The sequence below is a fragment of the Toxorhynchites rutilus genome, chromosome 1 (assembly GCF_029784135.1).
Source record: "Toxorhynchites rutilus septentrionalis strain SRP chromosome 1, ASM2978413v1, whole genome shotgun sequence".
NCBI lineage: Eukaryota > Metazoa > Arthropoda > Insecta > Diptera > Culicidae > Toxorhynchites > Toxorhynchites rutilus.
This window is the reverse complement of record NC_073744.1, coordinates 1861348-1884295: the sequence shown is the minus strand read 5'-3', so window position 1 is coordinate 1884295 and position 22948 is coordinate 1861348. Positions and strand designations below refer to the sequence as shown.

General features: G+C 40.4%; 3 protein-coding genes across 3 annotated transcripts; all 3 read left to right on the top strand.

The window, feature by feature from the left end:
• Positions 1-5587: 5587 nt before the first annotated feature.
• LOC129762289 (titin) lies at positions 5588-11007 on the top strand. Its single transcript, XM_055760427.1, has 3 exons — positions 5588-5939; positions 6070-6222; positions 6287-11007. The coding sequence occupies exons 1-3, from the start codon at positions 5763-5765 to the stop codon at positions 10580-10582; spliced, it is 4626 nt and encodes a 1541-aa protein (XP_055616402.1). The 5' UTR covers positions 5588-5762; the 3' UTR covers positions 10583-11007.
• Positions 11008-11769: 762 nt separating this feature from the next.
• On the top strand, positions 11770-12138 carry LOC129763459 (coiled-coil domain-containing protein 103). The gene is made up of 2 exons (XM_055762534.1): positions 11770-11922; positions 11980-12138. The coding sequence occupies exons 1-2, from the start codon at positions 11789-11791 to the stop codon at positions 12077-12079; spliced, it is 234 nt and encodes a 77-aa protein (XP_055618509.1). The 5' UTR covers positions 11770-11788; the 3' UTR covers positions 12080-12138.
• A 6271-nt stretch (positions 12139-18409) lies between these two features.
• Positions 18410-19944, top strand: LOC129778664 (serine protease grass-like). The gene is made up of 4 exons (XM_055785717.1): positions 18410-18587; positions 18642-19047; positions 19105-19313; positions 19365-19944. The coding sequence occupies exons 1-4, from the start codon at positions 18509-18511 to the stop codon at positions 19790-19792; spliced, it is 1122 nt and encodes a 373-aa protein (XP_055641692.1). The 5' UTR covers positions 18410-18508; the 3' UTR covers positions 19793-19944.
• Positions 19945-22948: the final 3004 nt, after the last annotated feature.

Genomic DNA, 22948 nt, shown 5'->3' with positions numbered 1-22948 from the left:
TGATCCGAAATATCGACTTTTTCCCTTTTTTTTTTTCCAAAAATGACATTTTTCAAAAATTCATAACTTGTGAACTACTGAATCGACATATCAAATTCAATCTTATAATTCAATCATTTTTTCCAAAAATGACATTTTAAAAAAATTCATAACTTGTGAACTACTGAATCGGCATATCAAATTCAATCTTATTAGCTAGTCATTGTTGGAAATATGCTACGCTGGAAAAAACTTCTGGTTTTGGTTTTGTCATTATTGATTGTATTTGTTTTTTATAGTTTTCATGGTCTCGGGATCAGGAGCGCTATATTTTTTCATGGAAAGCTGAGGATTTTCACATAACACATCTCGAAACCAGGGAGGTTTTTTTTTCGTTTTTGAGTTATGATTTTTCAATAACCCAAAAAATCATTATCAACATCTTTCAAATTTTCTGCAACTGTAGTAAAAAAGGCCAGCTAATTGGCTTTAATTTAATATGTCGAACATCTGAATTGGTTCAGTGATTCGAAAGTTACGAATTTTTGAAAAAAGTGATTTTTGGCCTGAATGCGAAAAAATTGATTTTTCGGACCACCCTAAAATGGAAATGGTCACCCGAAGAGAACAATAAAAATACGGGTCTAATTATTTGCGATAAAGAACAAAACTATCACTTTTGACGAAAATCTGAGAACCACTACATCGGTTTGGCATGGAATGGCTGAATATCAGATTATTTTCAGACAAAATTCTCGTTCAAGAACTCCCAGACTTGCAAATAACATGTTTCTCCGTTACATGGAATAAATGTTTGATACAGACAAAATGATAGAATAAAGACAGCCCTAAATCGGACAATTCTTTCCTGGAGTTTTGCTCTTATCAACACATTTGGCGATCCATTTTTATTCATATAGATAGAAGAAGATATAGGAGTGCGTTTTATCACATTAAATCCATTTCCACCTTCGAACAAATATCAATTTCGTTCGCGCAAACATCAGATGGACTAATAACGCTTATCACTATGTAACTGTAGAACATATGAGAATTCAATTTTCCCATTTCCCTTCAGAGTTTTACGAAAAATTTCAATTGACATGTTTGGTTGAAATACGTGTAATATTTTTATGGGACCCCGCTCCATTCCAGAGGAGGGAGAGATGTCATACCACCATAGAAACATTTCTCGTACCCAAAAACCCTTACATTTGGCTCCATTTGCTCGATTAGTTCTCGAGTTATGCAGAAGTTTATGTTTCATTTGTATGGCAGCCCCCTTGCCTTTAGAGAGAGGGTAGGAGTGTCGAATCACCATAGAAACATTTATTGCTCCCTAAAGCCTCCATATGCAAATTTTGATTAAATTTACATGATTAGTTCTCGAGTTATGCAATCAAACAATCCCCTCTAAAACCACCACATTCCAGTTGCTTGATTTAGGAGTGTCAAACCACCATAAAAACATTGTTTATCCCCTAAAACCTCCACGAACGAATCGTTCGTTCTGAGAGTCGCGTAGGATTTTGTACTTCTGATACGATTGCCATCAAATGCTCCTCTAATTTACTCCAAACTTTGAAAAATCAGCTAGAAAAAACGGCTGAACGTATCAATATGAAACGTTCACAGATGTTTAGGGAATACACTAGGCTAAAAATTTGCCTGCAAACATTAGAACTACAGTGTAGAGCACTACGAATATCCTGTTTTTGGCAAAAAATTTTTTCGTCAAAATAATAAATTATCCTTGTGCAAAATTTATTGGAGTTTTCAAAACTGCCTTTCGATTTGTAGTGCGATGCTTGTGTATTGAATTATTCATTATCAAAGATGAAGGGGTGATTTTTCATTCAAACTGAAATATCTCAGTGTGGAAAGGTCCTACAGGAACGTTGTTGGAACCAAAAAAAAAAAGCTGATTGATGAGGTTAATTGGATTTGCTATTGAGTTGGTTGGCAAACAATTGGGTTAGTCCAGAATATTCTTGAAAAAATAAAGAAAAATCGGTTTTTCATTTCTTCCCGATATTGTTGCCCACTACACCTACACACACCAAGATAAAAATATGTACGTAAAATATTCTAATAACTGAAAGTTGTAGTTTCGAAATGATGCGCCTTCCATCGATATGCGTTGATTTTTCACGAAGATACAGCATGTCAAAAATCACTTGAAATTTCCGACTTCGCACTCTGTTCCTCTATTTTTTTTGTCGAGTGTATATTCATGTTGACATAATATCAGTTCATACAATGCATTTTTATTTCTGCAATGAATGAGAGTTTTCCGGAATAATACTGCAATCTGGAAACTAATTATGATGGATTCCAAAGTCATTTTGGTATCCGAAAAAAATCCGCACGTTTTCATTAAGAATAAATGTACAATAATTATTCTTCGTCAGAGCCCATTCCTTTGCAACACACTCAATCTTGTGATTCGATCGAAACTTGAACACTAAATGGAAATAACACCTCTTGCTTACATCTGGCGCGTATGTCTGTCGCATTTAATCGCGTCTACTCTGGCCACTATGTTGCTTTAAAAATCGCGTTCATTTCGCAACGCATCGCATCGCGTGTCGCGTTCACTATGGCCACACCCTAATTATAATTCAATTGTACTTCCCGCCAAATATATTATTTTTTGTGTTTTCGGACGTTATAAAAACATTTTTCTATCATTGAAACAAAAATACGAATTACAACATTTATTCCATTCGAGTTCATACAAAAGGCAAAAAAAAGTCTGGGTCAATGAATAAAGTGCGCTACACATACAGCGTCACCGTCACCGTCCCGTCAACTATTCTCTTGGACTTATTTTGCCGACGTCAAAGTTGCCGGTGATTGTGTATGTGAATGCTACCATACGATTCCCATGGGAGAATGTTTGACATTTCATTCCTTCACGTTGACTTCACGGTGACGGGACGGTGTATGTGTAGTGTACTTAATACTTAAATTAGCATACTTCGGCTATCGTGCCACCTGAATCTGGCTTTCGTTGAATACTTTACTGAGGTACTGTGGAACTTCGAACTGCTTGCTCAGCTAATTGAATTCCGACTTCCAACACTGAGCTATCTGTCGACACATTTCGTGCAATCTGTAATTAGAATATTCCGTGTTCGGATAGGTTTTCAGGCAGACGAAAAGACGTTTTGACAGCAGCTTTTACACAGCTTCAAAGCTGAAAATATATTTGTACTGATTTGACGTTTTTATACTGATTACTGTACACTTACATTGTCGTGTTACTTTTTGATGTTCTACCTGAAACCTTACTGACTACCTGTATGCTACGATAAATCTGGCCTTAAACGGAAATAAATTCTAACTTGAATTCACTTGATCAACATTTCATCGATGGAGGTTCCATATTTACCTTTTTGCAGACTTTAATTTAACTAAAGAATTAATAGAAATGGCAATTTACTAAATTTGAATTTGAAAATAGCCTAGCTGTAGCTACTAGCATGTTTTTTTCGAATATGTTGTTGCTTGTCACTTTTGGAGTGAAGTTATCCGCTATGCTCCATTTTACATATGCGATGAAAAACAGGGTTGTACGGAATTCACTCTACTGTCAGACGAAACTGCCCTGTGGGTTCGTAACATTCCGAATGTACTAATCATGAGAAACTACCATTGATATTTGGTACAACATTTTGGTGTTCAAAATTTTCCCCGAACCAATGGGTACAGTTTCGCGAAGCTTTAATTTTTTTTTCGGAATTACACACTCAGATTCTATTAGGCCTGATCACGAACGCCACATCACTGTGAAGATGAAATGCATTGTATGTAAAGTTATATAGAATTCATTTCGTTTTCACCGTGAAGTGGCGTTCGTGATCAGGCCCATTGTGGATCTTCCCGGATTAAATTCGCATAGTTATGAACATAGCAGCAAAACAATCTGTGCTGCATGTTTGTAAAAAATCGAAAAATTAGGCAATTCAATTTTAATATCGTAAACGATCGAAAGGACAGAAGGAAAACACTATATGATAAGAGCGAACCGTGTGTATGATCCTGAAAAAACAATCTCACCTATCGGTAGCGGGTGCAATAAAACTCATATCAATATAATAACGGAAAGGAAAGGGACCAAAAAATGCACGCACGCATTTCTTATGGCAGGTTTACATTAGGGAGATCTATAGCTATAGATGGATTTATTCACGTGAAAATAGGTGTAAACGGGTGAGAATAAATATGATACACTTATTCGAGGTATATATAACTTGAATAAATTCAGCATATGTAAACGCTTGTCAATTTCTCACAGGTGAGAAATCACTGAAGTTGGATGCAGTTCTACTTCAGGTGAATAAATTCATCGAAAATATGAACATATTCATTATAGAAGTTCTCGCTAGTGTAAACGGTTGATGCGATTTCTATAAATCTCATCATATTTCTTCACATGAATATATCACTAGTCTAAACCCACCCTTAGAATGCAGTTATGAGTCAAAGCTAAACTTTAACCAGAAGTAGCATGTGGTGAATCACAGATAAACGATAGGTGAAGGACTTATATGCAAAGGAGCAAGAACGTTTATAACTTTCTCTTTCTTTTCCACGATAGATTTAAATTTAGGGTAGATTAAGGATAGAATAAAATTGTATGAGGTTCTCTGAATAAAGCAAGTAGTCTTTGGAAATGTGTCGTTGCGAATACATCCGAAATCCCTATTGAATCGACTGACGAAAGTTCTTTAGATTCAAGTCTTCCAACGTTCGCAGCAATAGTTGTATAATTTGCGCTCGGAGTTCGTGAAAATCTTGTACTCGTTAATCCTACCGTTTAGTTGATATTCGATAGATTGATCAGCTCCCTTTCGTTGCTCGTTCCGTACGGAATTAGTGCGAAAGCAGTCAGTTCAATTTATTGAAAGGAATAATTCTGATTAGCCTCCGTTCGAAATTAGTGCGAAGGCTGTCATTTCAGTTTGTTCCAGGAACTAGGCTAATTCTAGCGACGCTTTTTCGAACTTCAATCCTGTGAAGTGAAAAAGTGAAAGTGATTCACAAGGTTGATTCCTTCGCTCAACCGAGTTTGAACTGGAACAATGTATTTCTATCGACACTGTTTGCTTATAATGATTCAACCATTGCACTTACTCCTCAGACACGGGGATCCTTGTTCGGAATAAGTTTATAGTCTCCACGAAAACCGACCCAGTGTATTTGTAAGAACGCATTCGAGGGGAAATGATGGAAACTTACGCGATTGTTTTTACTCGTTACTCGTCACTCGGACAGTCTTTCACTGAACAACGCATTTTAATCAAACTGATCTCTTTCTCGAGTAAAAGTCCGAGTCACGAAAACGTTAATTTCTTTGATCGGAGAAACATTTGACAGATAGTGTGAGTAAAAAAAGTTTCAAGATAATCTTTTTTTTCAAGCAAAATGCACTTGAAAAAGAAACATCCTTCACTCCGCATGACCCAGATCAATATACACGAATCATCCCACCTTCGATATTCCATCTCGATTCCAACTCCTAAACAGCACACTATCTTCTAAACAAAAGTCTCCCTCCCTTCATTATGTTTGGTTTACTGTGTTCGCACACACACCCCCACAACTGGACTGTCAACAAGCGTGAACCGAGCAGCTTTTCTTATAAGAAGGAAAAAATGTCAAAAAACATGGAAGCGGATCAGAAGTAGTTGTTTTCTGAGACACCAGAAGAAAAAATCGATTTTAGCACACAAAACAACGCAAGTGATAGCTCTCACCAGTAGTGATTAGCGCCGGACATGATGGAGCGCTTCGCGATTAATATTCTGCACAAGCAAATCTACAAAATCTGCCGTTTGTGTGGGGTGGATAATCCGGTCAAGTTTCCCATCATCGACGAGAATGAAACCATCATTGTCGGCGAAGACGACGAAGCGACGCTAGCGAAAAAAATCGAGGAGTGTGTTGGTATACAGGTATTGCAAGAATTGATAGCCGAGATAAATGCAACAAAAAAAAATGTTAATGCTTTTGTTTTTGTTGTTTTTGGTGGAAATGTTTACCTTCTGTTGAAACCGCTTTTACGGACGGATACACGAAACACAGGTTAGCAAAGATGATAAAATGCCACAGAATATTTGCTCACTGTGTGTGGATAAAATCAGTGACTTTTTCGAGTATCGATTGATGTGTGCTGCGACTAATTTGCAAACAAGAACCATTTTAAATTTACCGTTGGTGGATCCAACGCGAAAGCTGGTAAATTGGTCTATTGTTTATGTCACCCATACAACTTATTCACCTGAATCGTGTTTATTTTTAGCTTACATTTGGGGGTCTTCCGAAACAGGAAGTAAAGGACATCAAGGAGGATGTTAAAAAAGTGGTTGAAGCTGCCAGCTCTAGTACGAGTAGCACTGTGAGTCCAAGTGCGGGCAAAAAGGGAAGAAAGAAACGCGCTCCTCAAACTCCGTCTCCGTCGCCGGCACCGACAACAAGAATCAAGGCAGCGGCAGATATAGTTAAAGATGAACCAATTCCGTCGACTCCTGTGAAAGCACTCACAAAGAAAGAGCGCCTGAAGCAATTACAGGCACAAAAAGAGAAGGAAGAAGATAGGAAGAAAAAGGAAGAGAAGCCTCTTGAGATTGTTGTTGAACAAAAGCACACCAGATCCAAACGTAAAGAGCCTTCGCCAATAAAAGAACTCGACAAGTCTTCTTCGAAGCCAGAACTAACTGTTCCTCCACCGAAAAAAATCAAATTCGAACATCCTTGTTCGTATTGTTCAGATGAATTTAAGACTCAGACAGAACTGGACAGTCATTTGAGAACGAGGCATGTACCAGCTATTCGTAAGTTTGGTTGTGCGTCCTGCCGGGAAACCTTTGAAACCATTCTCGAATCGAAGGATCACAATTTGTGGCATCAGTTGACCCGTACTCTTTACACCTGCTTTAAATGTAAGCGAAAATATGACAAAAATCTGGCGTTAATCAAGCACATGTCGATGAATGCTTGTGGACGTGTCTCAAGAGGACGACCTCCAGCGACATTGCCCGATGTTCAGTGTCGTCTGTGTAACAAAAAGTTTAAAACTCAGAATCTGTACGAGTGGCACAGTTGTTTCTTGAAGCCAAAATCCAAGTGCCCAAAATGTGGCAAGTATTTCGTCAAAAAACAAATTCTCTCCCGGCACTATATGATGTTTTGCACGGGAACACTTCCACCGGTGGATCCAGTAATTGTTCTCAAAGAGGAACCAGTTGATCCGAGCGAGAAATCTGGAACTACCCCGGTTGGGGCATCACCAGCCAATCCCGAGCGTAGAACACGTCGTACCGTGCCACAGGAACCGGAACTACCGAAAGAAGAACGAGAAATTCCTTTTCCGCCTCCACTTGAGCTGGCGCCCGAATCGTCATCTGCTCCGACTGTAAGCAAAAAGAAAAGCAGCCGTAAGGATGCAGTTATTGAGGAGAACTCCAACAAACCATCCTCTCCCTCGTTGGCAACTGAGAAGATTGCGTCGCTTCTAGATAGTGGAGCCAAGCTGGATGGCGATACCGATATTGCTACCATCAACAATTTGCTTAGCTCAGTTTCGCAAGCGATTGCAAGCATTTCAGAGGCGAAAGCAAAAAAGAAGAAGAAAAAGAAGGATCAAAAAATCAAAGAACGAGAGCGAATGGAAGAAGGTCCAGCAGAAGTGGTTCAAAAAGAGGCTCCTTCGCCCACGGATGAGAGAACTGAAGACGAGAAACAGGCAGAAGCACTGGCTCAAGAAGTGGGCGAAATGAGCTTAGATCAGCAGCTGGCGTTCTGCTCGGACAAGCTTCCGATGGTGGTATTATCGAAGACGACTTTCAAAGAAGAATGCACAGAAATCGACACGGAACCATCGAAGCTCCAGGAGCCAATGGATAGTGAGTCTGTTGATGATACGATTGAGAACGTGGACGGTCGTGATGATTTTGACGGCAACGTCGATAATGATCCTGGATTCCAGGAGGAAGACAATGACATTGATGAAGAGAACCAAGAGCAACCAATGGAAGACTCTTCTGTACAGAAAGAGGAAGCTCGAATAGCAGACGAAAACACAAATTCTCCAGCTGACGAAGACGAAGAGGAAGACGAAGAAGAAGATATTCCATTCCCAGTTCCTATCAAGGAGGAGTGTGGAATGGAGGAGGAACCACCGGCTCCTGAAAAAGAAGAAACTGCAAGCCAAGTTTCTGTTGAAAAGGAAGGTGATTCAAATTCAAAACCTGAACAGTTGCCTTCTCCACCAAGGCCATCGAATATCGGTGAGGGGTTGTTTGATGGACAGTTAGCTGTCACCATAAAGAAAGAACCCGGATTAGAGGAGGAATGTGAATTGGAACTAGCCAAGCGAATACAACCCGAATCCCCCACATCCGTCTTCTCGCCCTTATCGTCCCTCAGTCCGGGTAGAAGTGCTATGCAGAGTTCTCCCAAACCTGCACTGATTCTCAAAATCAAAAAGGAGAAAGGCTTACTCAACGCATCACCGGATAAATCAAATAAAATTCACACCATTGTTTTGAATGACGATGATGACGATGATGAAGATTACACCGACAGAAACTCAAGTAAGAATAAAACAAAAGTCTACAAGAAGCCTAACATTTTGGCGGTTAAAATTAAGCAAGAAAAGTTTGACCCTAGCTATGATCGAGAGGACAGGTCAAATGATTTCGAACTCCCCGGTGGCATTCAAATCAAACGAGAACGGGTCGATTCTGACGACGAATCAACGCAGTCGCAAAAGAAAACCAGTCGAGAAACGGAAGAAGATTCATTATCGATTCCACCCCGAAAAAAATCTCGTACCTCATTGGAAGAACAATCATCATCTGTCGTTGCTTTTGATGGTGTTCGAATCAAACAGGAAAAGGAAGACCTCGTTGAACCTGTTGAACTCTTCTCCCAGTCCGGTGAGCCAAGAGAGAAGCCAAAGGCTGCTGAGAAGAAGAAAAAATCCAAAGTCAAAATCAATCCGTTTGCATTGCTGAAGCAACGCATGGCAGCGGAAGCCGCAGCGAAAAACAGTTGCAACACTGAAGCAAGCAATCCTGTTCTGCAAGCGCCCTCTCCTCTTCCAGTGATTACGAATGTTGTAGGTAACGCTCCGGCATCGGGATCATCTTCTGAAAGAACTTCCCCAGTACCACAACAATCGGGGGCAGAGATAAAACAGAAAGAAACTGTTATCACCCAGGAATCATCGGTTGACGAAGAGAAGAGAAAGAAAGAGTTTTGTAAAGATTTACCTATGCCAATTAAAATGGAACCAGTGGATGAGGCGCTCGAGCCAGAAGAGAACGAACAGAGTCAGTCTATCGATGAAATTCATGTGCTACCAATGCCTATCAAAGTTGAAGCATTCGATGAGAACCCTCCGGAGGCTCTGGCCGTTGGTGAAAAATTAGAATTGCCTACACTAATCAAGGGAGAGCATCAGGAACAGTTTCAAATTTGTACGGATGATTCTGGAGTGATAGAAAAGACAGACTTGCCGGAACAACAAGAAGTCGAACGAAAATCACCGGAACGAGTGTCACCGGAGAACGAAAGACTCAATGAGGAACCGGAGAATTCGACATCATCGATTTCAGATACTCCAATGGAAGCCTATGATCAGGATTCGCAGACAAACTTGAATAAACAATTGAAGGATGACGACCGAAGCGTGGATGGTTCTATTTCTTGTTCAGAACAAGAATCTCAGAAGGATGGTAGTGAAAAAGATGTTGAAAGTGGTACGGATTTTGGAGAAACACTTGAAACACAAATAGATTTAAAAGCATCAACAAACGCAAGCGTAAATGCGCAAACAATTGCGTCCACCCATGCAGAATCGAGAGAAATTGACGCAAGGACGGAATCGTTGGCTATCAATGAGGTAAGTGCTACTAATACTGGTGAAATACTCGAAACACAAATAGACTCCAAAGCATTAACAAATGCAAGCGAAGAAGCGCAAATCACCCACGCAGAATCGAGAGAAATCGATGCGGCGACGGAATCGCTGGTTATAAATGAAGTAGTAAGTTGTCCCACACAATCGACAGAGGCCGGTACTGTTCACAGTATTAACGATCATCCAGTGCCGGAGCAATCAGTTCTTTCCGGCCACAAAGCACCATCCGAGACGGATTTGGAAGAACTACAGAATTTGCTGACAGAGGGACTGAAAACGCCAGATATTCCCTGTCCCTCTTTGCATGCATTGCCCGACAATTCGTCAACTACTGCCACTAATAATGCCATGCCGAGCGCTGCACACGCTTCAGACTCGGACGTCGCCACTGGTGTGATGGCGGATCGGATAGAGGATGAGCTGGACAGTTTGTTGAACAACAAACTTGAAGAGATCTCCGATCAGTTAAAGCAGTCAACTATGACTCCATCAATGATGGAAGTAGCAACGGCATCAACAGGTGCATCGCATGACATCAGTTTGGCCATCGAGCGTGAATTATTACAGGAAATTATGCCGGAACAAACTGACGATGCGCTGCGGACAGAGATGAATCAAACATCGGATAATATGAGTAACAGCATGCTGGATGTAGGAAACAGCAGATCGTAAGATATCAATAGCAATGTATTATCGTACATCGATCGTATGGTTTATTTCTCTCCTCTCAAATCATTCTTCCTATTTATATACAAGAACAAGTAGATTGTGATCACGATAGGCATACCGGAGCTTCATATATATTATATTTTGCTCTTTTTAAACAGTCTGACCGCTCCTTGCAGTGATACATAAAATCTACTCACTTCATAAAGAGCCAACAAAATATAAAAATTGATTGATCAGGTTTTCATTTTTCGGCATGAAACACTCGAAACAATTAAGGAGTTACAATAAGGACTACATTATCTATGAATGTAATAGTGGAAGAAACCATAAGTCGTATGAGAAAAAGTGTTTAGAAAAAAAAATTAAGAGAAATCTGTATTGCTAAAAGTAATAATGGATAGTGAATTGCGTATAATTCAATAATAAATAAGCATATTTGAAAAAAAGTTTTTTTTTCTCACATCACCTACCTTGTATGACAGTGGTTTTCAAACTTTTTAGCTCAATTTCCCCCTTTACGAAAATTAATCCCAGTGCTTCACCCCTATCAGTATTTTGAAGGAAAATCAGTAGCATATCAGTAAAGTAATTTAAGAATACAAAAGCTTCTCAAATTATATTCGCCACAAATTTGATTTTATTTGATTACAAAAAAGGTATATAAAGTTTGGCAAAGTCAGTATGGCATCTGCGCTTGAACTATTTCGGCCAAAATCGTAATTCGTTGTCGTTGTCGAAAAGCACACCTCATGTCTTCGATATCCACTCTGTTACGGTGTTTTGTTCCCATCAGCAGCATTGTAGGAAATCCAGATTCACACAAATTCCACGCAAAAGACAACAACAATCGTGTTTCGTCGTCCGTTCCATCATCATTTACTGACGAAAGTCTTTCAAACATTGCGAAGTTGTTCAATTGAATATTACATTTCAGATTTGGAAATGTTTCCTGAGGATCGCAAATTTTCGCGTATCCAATAAAGTTTTTGGGATAATTCTTGCTAATCATTGTCATCTCCAAAGCGAAGTAAATGTGCAATATTTTCTTGCACAATTCCCTCCTTTTAATGACCAAGTTCCCCACTAGGGGGGAATTCCCACCGGTCGAAAATCACTGTTCTATAACATCAAGAAGGTCGTAGTGCGTTGCCAGTGGCAACCACCCAAATCGATATTGGTTATTGCAAACAAGTGGGTGAAAAACTGAGAATGTTCACGACGGCAGATATCAAAAAAGTGGAAGCAGAATGTCTGCAGAAAATTCAGGAAGCCGAATTGTATCGTTTGCGAAATGAAGCTAAGCTACGCGCGGTTAACACGTCCAGGGATTACGACGAGTTCAAGTAATTATTGTTTTTGGCTAAAGTCGATACCAATTATTTCGTTTCGTCCGCTTTCAGGGATATTGTTGCTGCGGCGCACTTGAATCCGATAACATCGAGAGACAAGCAGGATGCAAAGACTAAGCGGAGAATATGGAACACCGTTTCACCGAATTGAAGTCATAAATTTTGTAGTTTTATCCTTGGAATAAAAATAACTCAATATTGGTCAAATTATTGCAGTGTTTTCGACTGAACTATTCCCAGATAGACTGCTTTGAGTCACATTCCGAACAAACTCAAATTCCGAACACTTCATTCAATAAGTAAATGTACTGAACTTTGATGTTATAAATGATTGAAAAATTAATATCCCTACATTCTTTGGGGTATACTCTCCCGTTTAACATTATTAGAAGCATCGATACAGCATAGAGTTCATAATAATGAGAACTTGCGAAAATGTGACAGTCAAAACTAGTAATAAAATGTTTGTGATAACAGATTCCATGAAAGACAAGCATCGTTCTTTTCAGTTTTTGTAGTTGTTTTCATTATTTGGTTTCTGTTTTCATGTTGAACAGATGATCTTCAGATCCAATTCTTCTTCAACAGAGATCTGCTACGAAATTCAGATCCAGACTCTCAGAAAAGCACATGTTTTTCATTCATGGCAGCTTGAAATCTTCTCGTTACAGTTTTATGGGCCTGCCACAAGGCTCCTGCCTAAGCCCCCTCTTGTACAGTTTTTACGTCAATGATATAGATGATTGTCTAACTAGAGATTGCACGTTGAGACAACTTCACCAAATTCCAGCTTCACCTATCCGGCAAAGCGATCAGGCACTCGATGTTTTTCAAATACCTTGGAGTATATTTTGCTCTAAATGTACCTGGGGAATACACATTGCGCATTTGAAACAGAAATGCCAGCAAAGAATCAATTTTATCCAAACAATAACCGGAACATGGTGGGGCGCCCATCCAGGAGACCTCGTTCAGTTGTACAAAACAACGATATTATCAGTGTTAGAATATGGCAGTGTTTGCTTCCGATCAGCTGCCAGGATTCATATTCTCAAGCTGGAGAGAATACAATATTGTTGCTTGCGTATAGCAATGGGGTGTTTGCATTCGACACATACGATGAGTCTCGAAGTCTTGGCAGGAGTACCCCCGCTTACTCTTCGGTTCACAGAATTATCCTACAGATTTCTCATCCGTTGCAAGATCATGAATCCATTGGTGATTGATAACTTCGAAAATCTACTCCAACTGACTCCTCAGTCAAGTTTTATGTCTTTGTACCATGATTTCCTTACCCACGAAGTGCACCCTTCACCGGGCATCTCCAACCAAGTTTGCTTCCCATACTTTTGCAATTCCTCTGTCAATTTTGATATGTCCATGCGACAAAAGATCCATGGAATCCCAGATCATCTACGCTCCGATTATATTCCGCCAATATTTTCGGCAGAATATGGGAAAGTTAGATCTGATAAAATGTTCTTTACTGACGGTTCATGCATAAACGGGTCTACTGGCTTCGGCATCTTCAATGAAAATTCCAGTGCCTCTTTCAAACTCAAAGATCCTTGTTCCGTGTATGTCGCCGAAATGGGTGCGATATACTATGCTCTAGGGATCATTGAAACACTGCCCATCGACCATTATTTTATTTTTTCAGACAGTCTCAGCTCAATAGAGGCAATCCGCTCAATGAAAGTTGGTAAACGCTCATCTTATTTCCTAACAAGAATAAGACATCTATTGAGTGTTTTGGTCGAAAAATTATTCAAGATTACCTTAGCATGGGTTCCCTCTCATTGCTCGATTCCGGGGAATGAGAAAGCGGACTCGCTAGCTAAGGTGGGCGCTTCAGAAGGCAAACTTTTTGAAAGGCAAATTGCTTATAACGATTTTTTTTCACATTCCTCGTCAGGACACACTCGTTAGTTGGCAGCGCATGTGGAGTGAAGATGAGTTCGGTCGCTGGTTACACACGATTATCGCTAAGGTTTCGACGAAAGCTTGGTTTAAGGGATTGAATGTCGGTCGTGATTTCATTCGCGTGATATCTCGGCTTATGTCCAATCACTACAACCTAAACGCGCATCTCTCTATGTGATTGTGGCGATGGCTACCACGACATCGAGCATATTGTCTGGTCGTGTATCCGATTCCATGCTGCTCGCTCTCAGCTCTCTAGAGCACTGAGAGCAAAAGGCAGACAATCGGATATCCCCGTCCCCGGCTACCGATATCTTAGGTAGCCGTGATCCTGATCTTCTGCTTCATCTATACCTGTTCCTCAGAAACGCCGATGTCAACGTTTAATGATGTTTCCTTCGTTTTGTCCCTGTTTCATATCCCTCCTATCCTATCTATAAACTTTTACTTAGTCGCGGCAATACATACACACACTCTTTACAGATACACGGGCCAAAGGTTGTGCAGTCCACTGATCATTCAACAAGACCCAAAGGTTGTACCGCTCACGACAACTCTACACGAGCTGATGTTTGCGCCGGCTAGTGACCATTCTATCCTGGATTCCTCGAGTCGAGAAGACGCACCACGCTAGATATGGGGTACAGACTAGGGGGGCGTTGCTGATTAATGGTCAGCTGCATCCCAATAGGAAGTATCCCGTGTCGGGCACAGGTACAGAGCATTGGAGACAGCAACATCACAATTACGAAAACACTTGTAGTACTAACCTCGAGCCAACCGCGAGTAATCGGTTACATATTAACGGGTGTTAAATAAAAAATGAGAAGTTTTTCAATACCTTTCTGTAACTCAAATAAAGAGCGTAAAATTTTCTTTCTCCAAGAAAATTGCTCTTTGGGCTCCCTAGACACAGTAGGCGTGTTTGGTTTTGCTAGTTTGAATTTAGTCAAAGCAAAGATGGCGTCGAAACAGCACGAGCTCCATGAACGCATTGTTCGGTTCTACGAAACACATTTCCAGCAAGGAAAAAAGTTCACGGTGGCACATTTTAAGGAAAAAAATATACCTGTCAGTACGGTATATCGGTTCCCGGAATAAATCGCCACAGAAAACGACTGCAACAGAAACCACCGCTTATAAAATGTGTAGTAGGCTATAAATATTGTGGCGCGGTATTGTATTTCAAAACAAGAATTAACCGGGCAAACGTATCGCCCCAGGCAAACGTAACGCCCCGGGCAGACGTATACCGTCCGACGCTCGCTAGAGCTCGGTCGGACATTGCTAAAGGATCGTATCCTATGTTTCAAACTAACCGGGCAATCAGTGGATCCCAGGTTTGCGTGCGAGACACCGCCGCTTCCGACGGCGGGTCGGCGGTGGACTCGGATTGCGTCATCTTGGCGGCATGGGCCGCCTCGATTCCTTATCCTCGCCAAATGGGGACTTCGTCCCCATTACATTGTCCTCAGAATAAATTTCGAAAAACGAGAACAAGAGAATAAATTTATAATAGAAATGTGAGGCACATGATGTTTTTCCCGCGCCAAATATTTCTAGCCTACTACACTTTTTCTAAGCGGTTGTTTCTGTTGCAGTTGTTTACTGTGGCGATTTATTCCGGTCACCGGTATATCGTATCCTGGGTTCCCTGAACGTATAGCGGAAGGTCAGAAGTGGTCGTCCGGTGACGATAATGACGAAGCAGAGGAAGACTTCGTTAAAGAAGCTGTTTGACAACAAGGACGCAACCAGCCTACGTGACGCCGGTCGGAAATATGGCTGCTCCCACGTATTGATCCATCGGACCCTCAAGATGAAAGGAATCGTCTGCAGGAAGAAGACGAGGTCGCCGGAGTACACGGAGGAGCAGATTGAGGAGGTTAAATCACAGTGTCGGTGGATGACCAAAAAATACCGCGGGACGTCTTTCGTTCTGGACGACGAAAGCTTTTTCCGCTGTCCAAAACGCATTGGTTTAAGCCGAGCGGTCTGGCAATCAACCAACAAATCTATCGAGAAGAGTGCCTCGATAAAATCCTGCTGCCGTTCCTGAACGAGCATCACGCGGATAGGAAGTACGTCTTCTGGCCGGACAAGGCGTCTTTCCATTACGCCAAGAAGACGCTGGCGTATCTTGAGGAGAAAAAGAAACCGTTCGTTCCGAAAGATCGTAACCCAACAAACTTGACCCAGTGCCGCCCAATTGAGGATTTCTTTGGCTCACTCAGTGCCCTAGTGTATAAAAACAATTGGAGGGCCAAGGACACGAAGCAACTGACTACAAGAATCCGGAATTATATCCGGAAAATGGACGTAAGTGCCGTACAACGTTCTTGTGAGAGCATCGCGACAAAGTTGCGTCGAACAGCAGACCACGGTCCTTACTCAAACATTCACTGAAATTTTTTTGAAGAAAATACATTATGTTATTAATAAAAAATACTGAAATCGATGAAAAATTTTTTTTTTATATGTGATTGAAAAAATTCTCATTTTTTATTTAACACCCGTTACTAACATAGTTAAAAGGCAAACATTGTCGAAATATTGAACTCCCGGCCCCGTCAGGTTGACGCCATATGAGCCTTAATAAAAATATATATTTTGGATAAAAAAAAAGATGATCTTCAATTGAGGAATCTTCATTTAAATTAATTTTCAAGTAGTGTTCGTAATATGAATTGAGTTTTGACGCATGATTCAAATTCCGAACAGAAGAAATTATTAAAAATTCCGCTTTTTTCAGACAAATACAGCAATCATTCACTAATTGGGCTAAGAGGACAGTCCAGTTCTGGAGCAACAATAGAAACGAATCTGAAATCATTTGAAGACAATTGTTCGTGAGGGACTATTTACATACCACGTGGATACTCTTCCATTCTTGGCATAGAATGAAGTAAACAATTTTTTTCCTCAAAAAATTTAAAAAACCTAATGATTTGTTCAGAATATGAAGTAAAGGGTGTGTCACATCAAATTGCATCACGGAAAAAACGTTGTAGAAATTTAATTTTTAGGAATTATATCTTCAGCTTTCGCTTATAATCAGATAAGAGTGTATAGATCACGTTGGCCATGCTTCACTGTCAATTTTTCGTAAATTTGGAAAAATGTCGTTGAACGAAAAAGAGCGTCGTGAATTAATCCTGCGCACTCATTTCGAGAATCCGGAGTTGTCGCATCAGGACATCGGTAAGATGCTGGGAATCGTCCAATCCACGGTCAACAGAGTACTAAAACGATACTTCGAGAACCTAACCATCGACCGGAAGGTGAAGAACGGCAAAAATGGATGCTCCGTCAGTGAAAAAGATCACAAGCGCGTAGTTAAGCAGTTTAGACGTGATCCGAGAAGTTCGGTCCGGGATGTCGCCAATAAGCTGAATTTGTCAAGTTCAGCGGACCAAGCGGACCAAGCAGCGGGAGGGCCTGCGTACATACAAGGTTCAGAAGGCTCCTAACCGCGACGAAAGGCAAAACATGGTGGGGAAGACGCGAGCCCGGAAGCTGTACACCGAAATGCTGACGAAGCCGCATTGCCTGGTAATGGACGACGAAACCTACGTCAAAGCGGACTTTCGTCAGCTGCCGGGCCTGTTGTTCTTCTCCGCAGAGGACAAATTCAGCGTTCCGGAGGAGATTCGCAAGCAGAAACTATCCAAGTTTGCCAAAAAATACATGGTGTGGCAAGCGATCTGCTCTTGCGGAAAGCGGAGCGCCCCCTTCGAGATGACCGGCACGGTAAACGGGCAGGTTTACATTAAGGAGTGTCTACAGAAGCGCTTACTACCACTATTGAAGCAGCACGAGGGCCCGACCATCTTCTGGCCGGATCTCGCTTCGTGCCACTATTCAAAGGACGTGTTGGAGTGGTACGAAGCCAACGGGGTCACCTTCGTGCCAAAGGAAATGAACCCGCCTAACGCGCCGGAGCTTCGCCCAATAGAGAAATATTGGGCGATTATGAAGCAGGCCCTCCGGAAGAACCCAAAAGTTGTCAAATCGGAGGCGGACTTCAAGACAAAATGGATTTCTGTTCAAAAAAAACTACAACCTGACGTTGTACAGAACCTTATGGACGGAGTAAAGAGGAAGGGGCGAGCATACGGGCTTGGGTTCGAAGTATGAATGAAAAGAAAATGCCAAAAGTTGTTCAATAGTTTTTATTTTACTGTCTAAAATTTTCAAAAGGATCGGTCTACTGGGCGAATTTCTACAGCGTTTTTTCCGTGATGCAATTTGATGTGACACACCCTTTAATTGGACATTATACATCAGATATTGGAATACGTTTTTGAGAAAAACGTTGTACTCTTTGAAACATAATTTGAATCTATTCATTTCGAATTCAAACAAGTAACATGTCTAGTAGTGCTTACTATAGTTCCCAACCCATTCAGAGCTTCAGCGCATAAGCAGTTCTAATCAGATCTTGTGTTCATTCATATTCTATGTGGATTGAAACAATTACTTTTTTAAATGCTTCAATCTGATCGTTACGTCAAACAATCTGACTCATTCAATCATATACTGCCAGCATGCTGCAAATGAATTATACAGCAGAGAGTCTACCGAGTGGCCTTAGAACGAAGATAAGCAGTCAACTTGTTACACCCATCTCAATCAGTATCGAGAAAACCGGATTGCAATGAATCCTACAATAATGGCTAACCATTCCGTTCTTATTTTTATTTTCATGTACATATCTACGTATGTCCACGGTGAAGGTGAGTGAGAATATTATACTATTGTAAGCTATGGTTTATCGTGGGTGATTTCAGAAAACATTCCGTGTGTTACTCCGAGTGGAGCACCAGGCCAGTGTGTTCCCCTCAAAATGTGTTCTAATATCTTCACCCTGACGGTACTTTCTAAGAACATTTCGACGAAAACGGCAAATTACATGAAAAGCGCAGAATGCAATCTTCAGCGAGCGACGGTGGAAAAGGGAATCTGCTGCCAACCGGAACGTATTTTCGAGTTACCTGAAAGATGCGGTCTCGCTGTGCACGGTAAACTTGCACACGGCAACGCAACAAAAGTGTTCGAATTCCCTTGGATGGCTCTACTAATGTATCGGGATTTCTCGACGGATGAATTAGTGGGCAACTGCGGTGGCACCCTAATCAGTGATCGTTACGTTTTGACGGCAGCCCACTGTTTGTTTGCCGGGAGACTTTTGAAGCTGTAAGTAGCATCAATGGTGAATGTACTTAAGACTTTTTTTATGGCTATATTTTCAAGAGAGTACGTACGACTTGGAGAACACACCATAAGTAAAGAGATCGATTGCAACAACTATACCGATTCGAGTGGCGTCACCGAACTTGATTGTGCTGAGCCGGTAGAAAATATTCTCATAGATTCATACATTATTCATCCACAATATCGCAGAACGTTCGATGGCGATGACGTTGGATTAATTCGTCTAGATCGTAAAGTTATATTCAAAGGTAATCGCTATGCTGAGTTATAGTGAAATAACTGATTGGAATTTTTTGCAGATCACATTCAGCCTATTTGTCTCCCGATATCCTCTCATCTGAAGGACGTTCTCCTACCGGAATACTTGGTTGCGGGTTGGGGTCTGACCGAGAACCAAGATAAATCTGACGTCCTTCTGAAGGCCAAATTGCCCCGAGTGGAACTTCAAGACTGTCGAAATAAAGTTGATAGCGCCCTGAAGAAGCGGCAAAAAATTACAATAAGTGAGAAACAAGTCTGTGCGGGCGGTGTCAATTTGGTCGATAGCTGTCAGGGTGACTCTGGTGGGCCCCTAATGTGGCCGACAGAATATCGGAACCAAACCCGCTTCATTCAGTTTGGTGTGGTTTCGTATGGTATCGAATTTTGTGGAGTGATCGATTTTCCAGGTGTTTATGTCCGGATTGGTAGCTACGTTGGTTGGATTGTGGCCAACATGAAGGCTTGATGTGTTTGCATAGTTTGTTTACACAATTAATATTATGTAAGCTTTCACTATTATGAGTTTGTTTAAATAATAAAATAAACTTGTATGTTTTTTTTTGCGCTGAATAATACTAATAGCAACTCCAAAAAGCTATGAGAACAGCGATCAGATCATGTTTCCAATTACTACATATTATGATGACTGTATCACGTGCTTGAATCGGTTTGATTAAACGTTTGAACTATTCAAGACCTATTTTTCTGTTCATTGAGAGGTTTACTTTTTTATCGAAATTGGAGAAGAGATGCTTTCGAAGATAGTTTTCGATTGTCGCATTATAGTTATTTGGAGCATTCGGCTTTGAAATTGAAGTAGGTGAGAGGCCTATTGCCACACAGTGGTCGTTCGCTAAACTGGACTTTTTTCAACTGATCTTATCTTTGATAGGGCGTGCGTTAACTGGACTGCAGCCCATTGGTATTAATGTATTAATAATAGTCATATTTAATTTGAAGTTTTGCTTTTGTTGTTTTGCAGCCCGGTTAGCAAGTAGAATTCGATAGTTGTGATGATTTCCCGGCCATGTTAGCGAACGAGTACAGTACTTGTTTGATATCAAGAAAACATAATACCAAACATGTCAACACTAAACACGTTGATCCCCGAAATTTTTTGATGTCTTTGATTTCTATATAGCGGGGTCACTCTACGATAAATGTAACGATTCTTTAAGAGATTTCGAACGCTTATTACTCAAAATCGTTGTTGCGACATATGTTATATGCAGGTCTATGGAATCGGTGTCGGAGTCGGAAGGAATTTCGTTGTATTAGTTAATCCGTTCTAGTCCGTTAAGAACCGATTTGAATTCGTTGAAATTAATTTGATATCGTAATAGATGAAGTTGCCGTTATGTTCAAGATTTTCTACATGCGTTGCGCCATTCACACTAGGATTGGGCGAGCTTCGATCGATTTTCAGAAGACCGTTCTTTTCCATTTCGATTTTCGATTTTTCTAATCGATTCATTGTACCCGAACAAATTGTGAAGATCGATCTTGTACTTCGATTTTAATTTGGCCACCTGACAAATTTTATAAAAAAAACTGTCAACATTTGAATAGCTTTCGAGGATGTCAAATTAGTAATAGTATGTTTATCAAGAATTGTCGATCTTTTCCTCTCCGATTTTCGATTTTCGATCGATTCTATCTATTTAAAAAAAAATGCAAAAATCGATTTTTTTCTTTTCGATGTTTCTAACGTAGAAAAAATTTGTTTTTCAGTGAACTTTAATTATAGTCCCACCAAAAACCACTTGGCAAATTTCATAAAGATTGGATCCCTTTCAAGGTTGTCTAATTAGTGGTCGTAAACTTAGGAGAAGCAGTTTTGTGAGTTTGTTCATTACAAAACAAGTGTTCACAAGTTATATTTACACCATCACATTTACTAGACTGACAGTAAAAATTGGAAAAAAGCCATTCGATTTTCCAAAGATCGATTCTTTGGTACCGATTAAATCGGTCATTCGATCCCTACGCCGTTTATAAAATCGATCTGTTAAGATCGATCTTTCTCTAAAGATCGCCCAATTCTAATTCACACACTTCAGTTGACGATTCGTGACGGACTGATGATCGCTCTGATACTACCTTGATTGGTAAATTGAGGCAAATTACTATAGCTGCTAGAACCCCGAAAACGGATGCAATTCTTAAAATAAGAGCAGGGAAAGTAGCAATTTTAGATCAGACTACTCGCTAGAGGAGTACGTATCTCACGATTCAGCGACTGCTTTAACTTGGAAGTTTCATCAATGATTTGGGTAATGAGAATACTTCCCTAACCGAGAATCAGTGAAACAAAGCGATCGATCTGTAGAAGCTCCTGTTTCAATCGTTCAAACTGACTAAAACACTTCAGCTTGAAGAACTGACGCCTGGAAAGTTTATTCCTGGAATGAGAAAGATTGATTTTCCGCCTTAGTAGGATAGAATGACCAATTGCAGATGAAGTTGTATGGTCCACGAAGGGAATAGAAAGTACACGTCTGGGGAACATCTTTCGACGTGAAAGCTAGCTGGGGTTTGTTTGTCAGAGATTGAAACATTGAAAATATTACAGCGCTTCCTGACCTCACCGTGGATGTTGCACGAACGGAGTCGGGATTTTTTTCCAACTCTACAGCCCTGGTTATATGTATATAACAGTAAATTTATTCAGCAATCTTTTGCTTGAAACAAGAACAGAAAATATAGTAAAAAAGCTAAACAATTTGACGATTAAAATGGGTATGTTTCTTTCGATTGCACTAACCACTCGCTTTCCTCCCCGACGCAACGAGTAATATTTTTGCCTGCAATTCGGCGTTAACTCACAATGTGAGTCGATGCGTATCACGAGTTATTCTCCATTTTCCGGACAAACAAGCATTTATAACTTGGCAGAATCAATGGAGGGATGATCTTGGAAGATGGTTTTACTCTATTATCCTGAAAGTTCAATCAATTCGGACTCAATTCACGTCTTTATCGTGTAGATCTTGCTACTAACAATTTATGTAATTGTGGTTCAGGATGTCAGAATATCGAGCATGTTGTTGAATTTAAGTGGCTGCTGATTTAGAAGTTCGAAAGGGTACATTCGCGCATATTAGATGATGATAGCTTAAGTTGTCGCGATCTTAATATAAAGTTCCCCATATATGTCTTCCTCAGAAGCCCGCTTCACTTACTCGAATGCACTTGGCCATTCTCCTTTCCCTTTGCTATACATAAGCAGAACTTAGCACTCCCTAAATTGGTCATTCATCACATAAAATTTTCGTTTTCTGGCAACTTCGGCATTGGAATGAATACTATAACTCTTAGACTATGTTTCATACTACACCCAAACTAGCTTTGGCAGGAAACATTTCATCTTTGGCAGAAATTATGCCATTCCGTGTGCTGGAGAGTCAAATGCGCAAATAATGAGCTGTTTTAAAAGCTCAAAAATGGTTTGTATGTATGCGAGCAGACAACTCTTTCTGTTTTCTTTTCTCATTTCATTTGGAATTGCGCAAAAAAAATGTATACGACGTAATTGGAGATCGAACCAAGGCCGGCTGGAATGCAAAGCTATTTTTTTGTACTAAATTTATTTTCAAATGGCTCAGCAACATTAAGTAACAAT

Excerpts from the sequence above, each read along its gene's own strand:
- LOC129762289 (XM_055760427.1), top strand. The coding sequence starts at position 5,763 with ATGATGGAGCGCTTCGCGATTAATATTCTGCACAAGCAAATCTACAAA. Across the intron at positions 5,940-6,069 it reads AGGAGTGTGTTGGTATACAG|GTTAGCAAAGATGATAAAAT; the intron begins GTATTGCAAGAA and ends CACGAAACACAG. Across the intron at positions 6,223-6,286 it reads TGGATCCAACGCGAAAGCTG|CTTACATTTGGGGGTCTTCC; the intron begins GTAAATTGGTCT and ends GTTTATTTTTAG.
- LOC129763459 (XM_055762534.1), top strand. The coding sequence starts at position 11,789 with ATGTTCACGACGGCAGATATCAAAAAAGTGGAAGCAGAATGTCTGCAG. Across the intron at positions 11,923-11,979 it reads AGGGATTACGACGAGTTCAA|GGATATTGTTGCTGCGGCGC; the intron begins GTAATTATTGTT and ends GTCCGCTTTCAG.
- LOC129778664 (XM_055785717.1), top strand. The coding sequence starts at position 18,509 with ATGAATCCTACAATAATGGCTAACCATTCCGTTCTTATTTTTATTTTC. Across the intron at positions 18,588-18,641 it reads TACGTATGTCCACGGTGAAG|AAAACATTCCGTGTGTTACT; the intron begins GTGAGTGAGAAT and ends GGGTGATTTCAG. Across the intron at positions 19,314-19,364 it reads TCGTAAAGTTATATTCAAAG|ATCACATTCAGCCTATTTGT; the intron begins GTAATCGCTATG and ends AATTTTTTGCAG.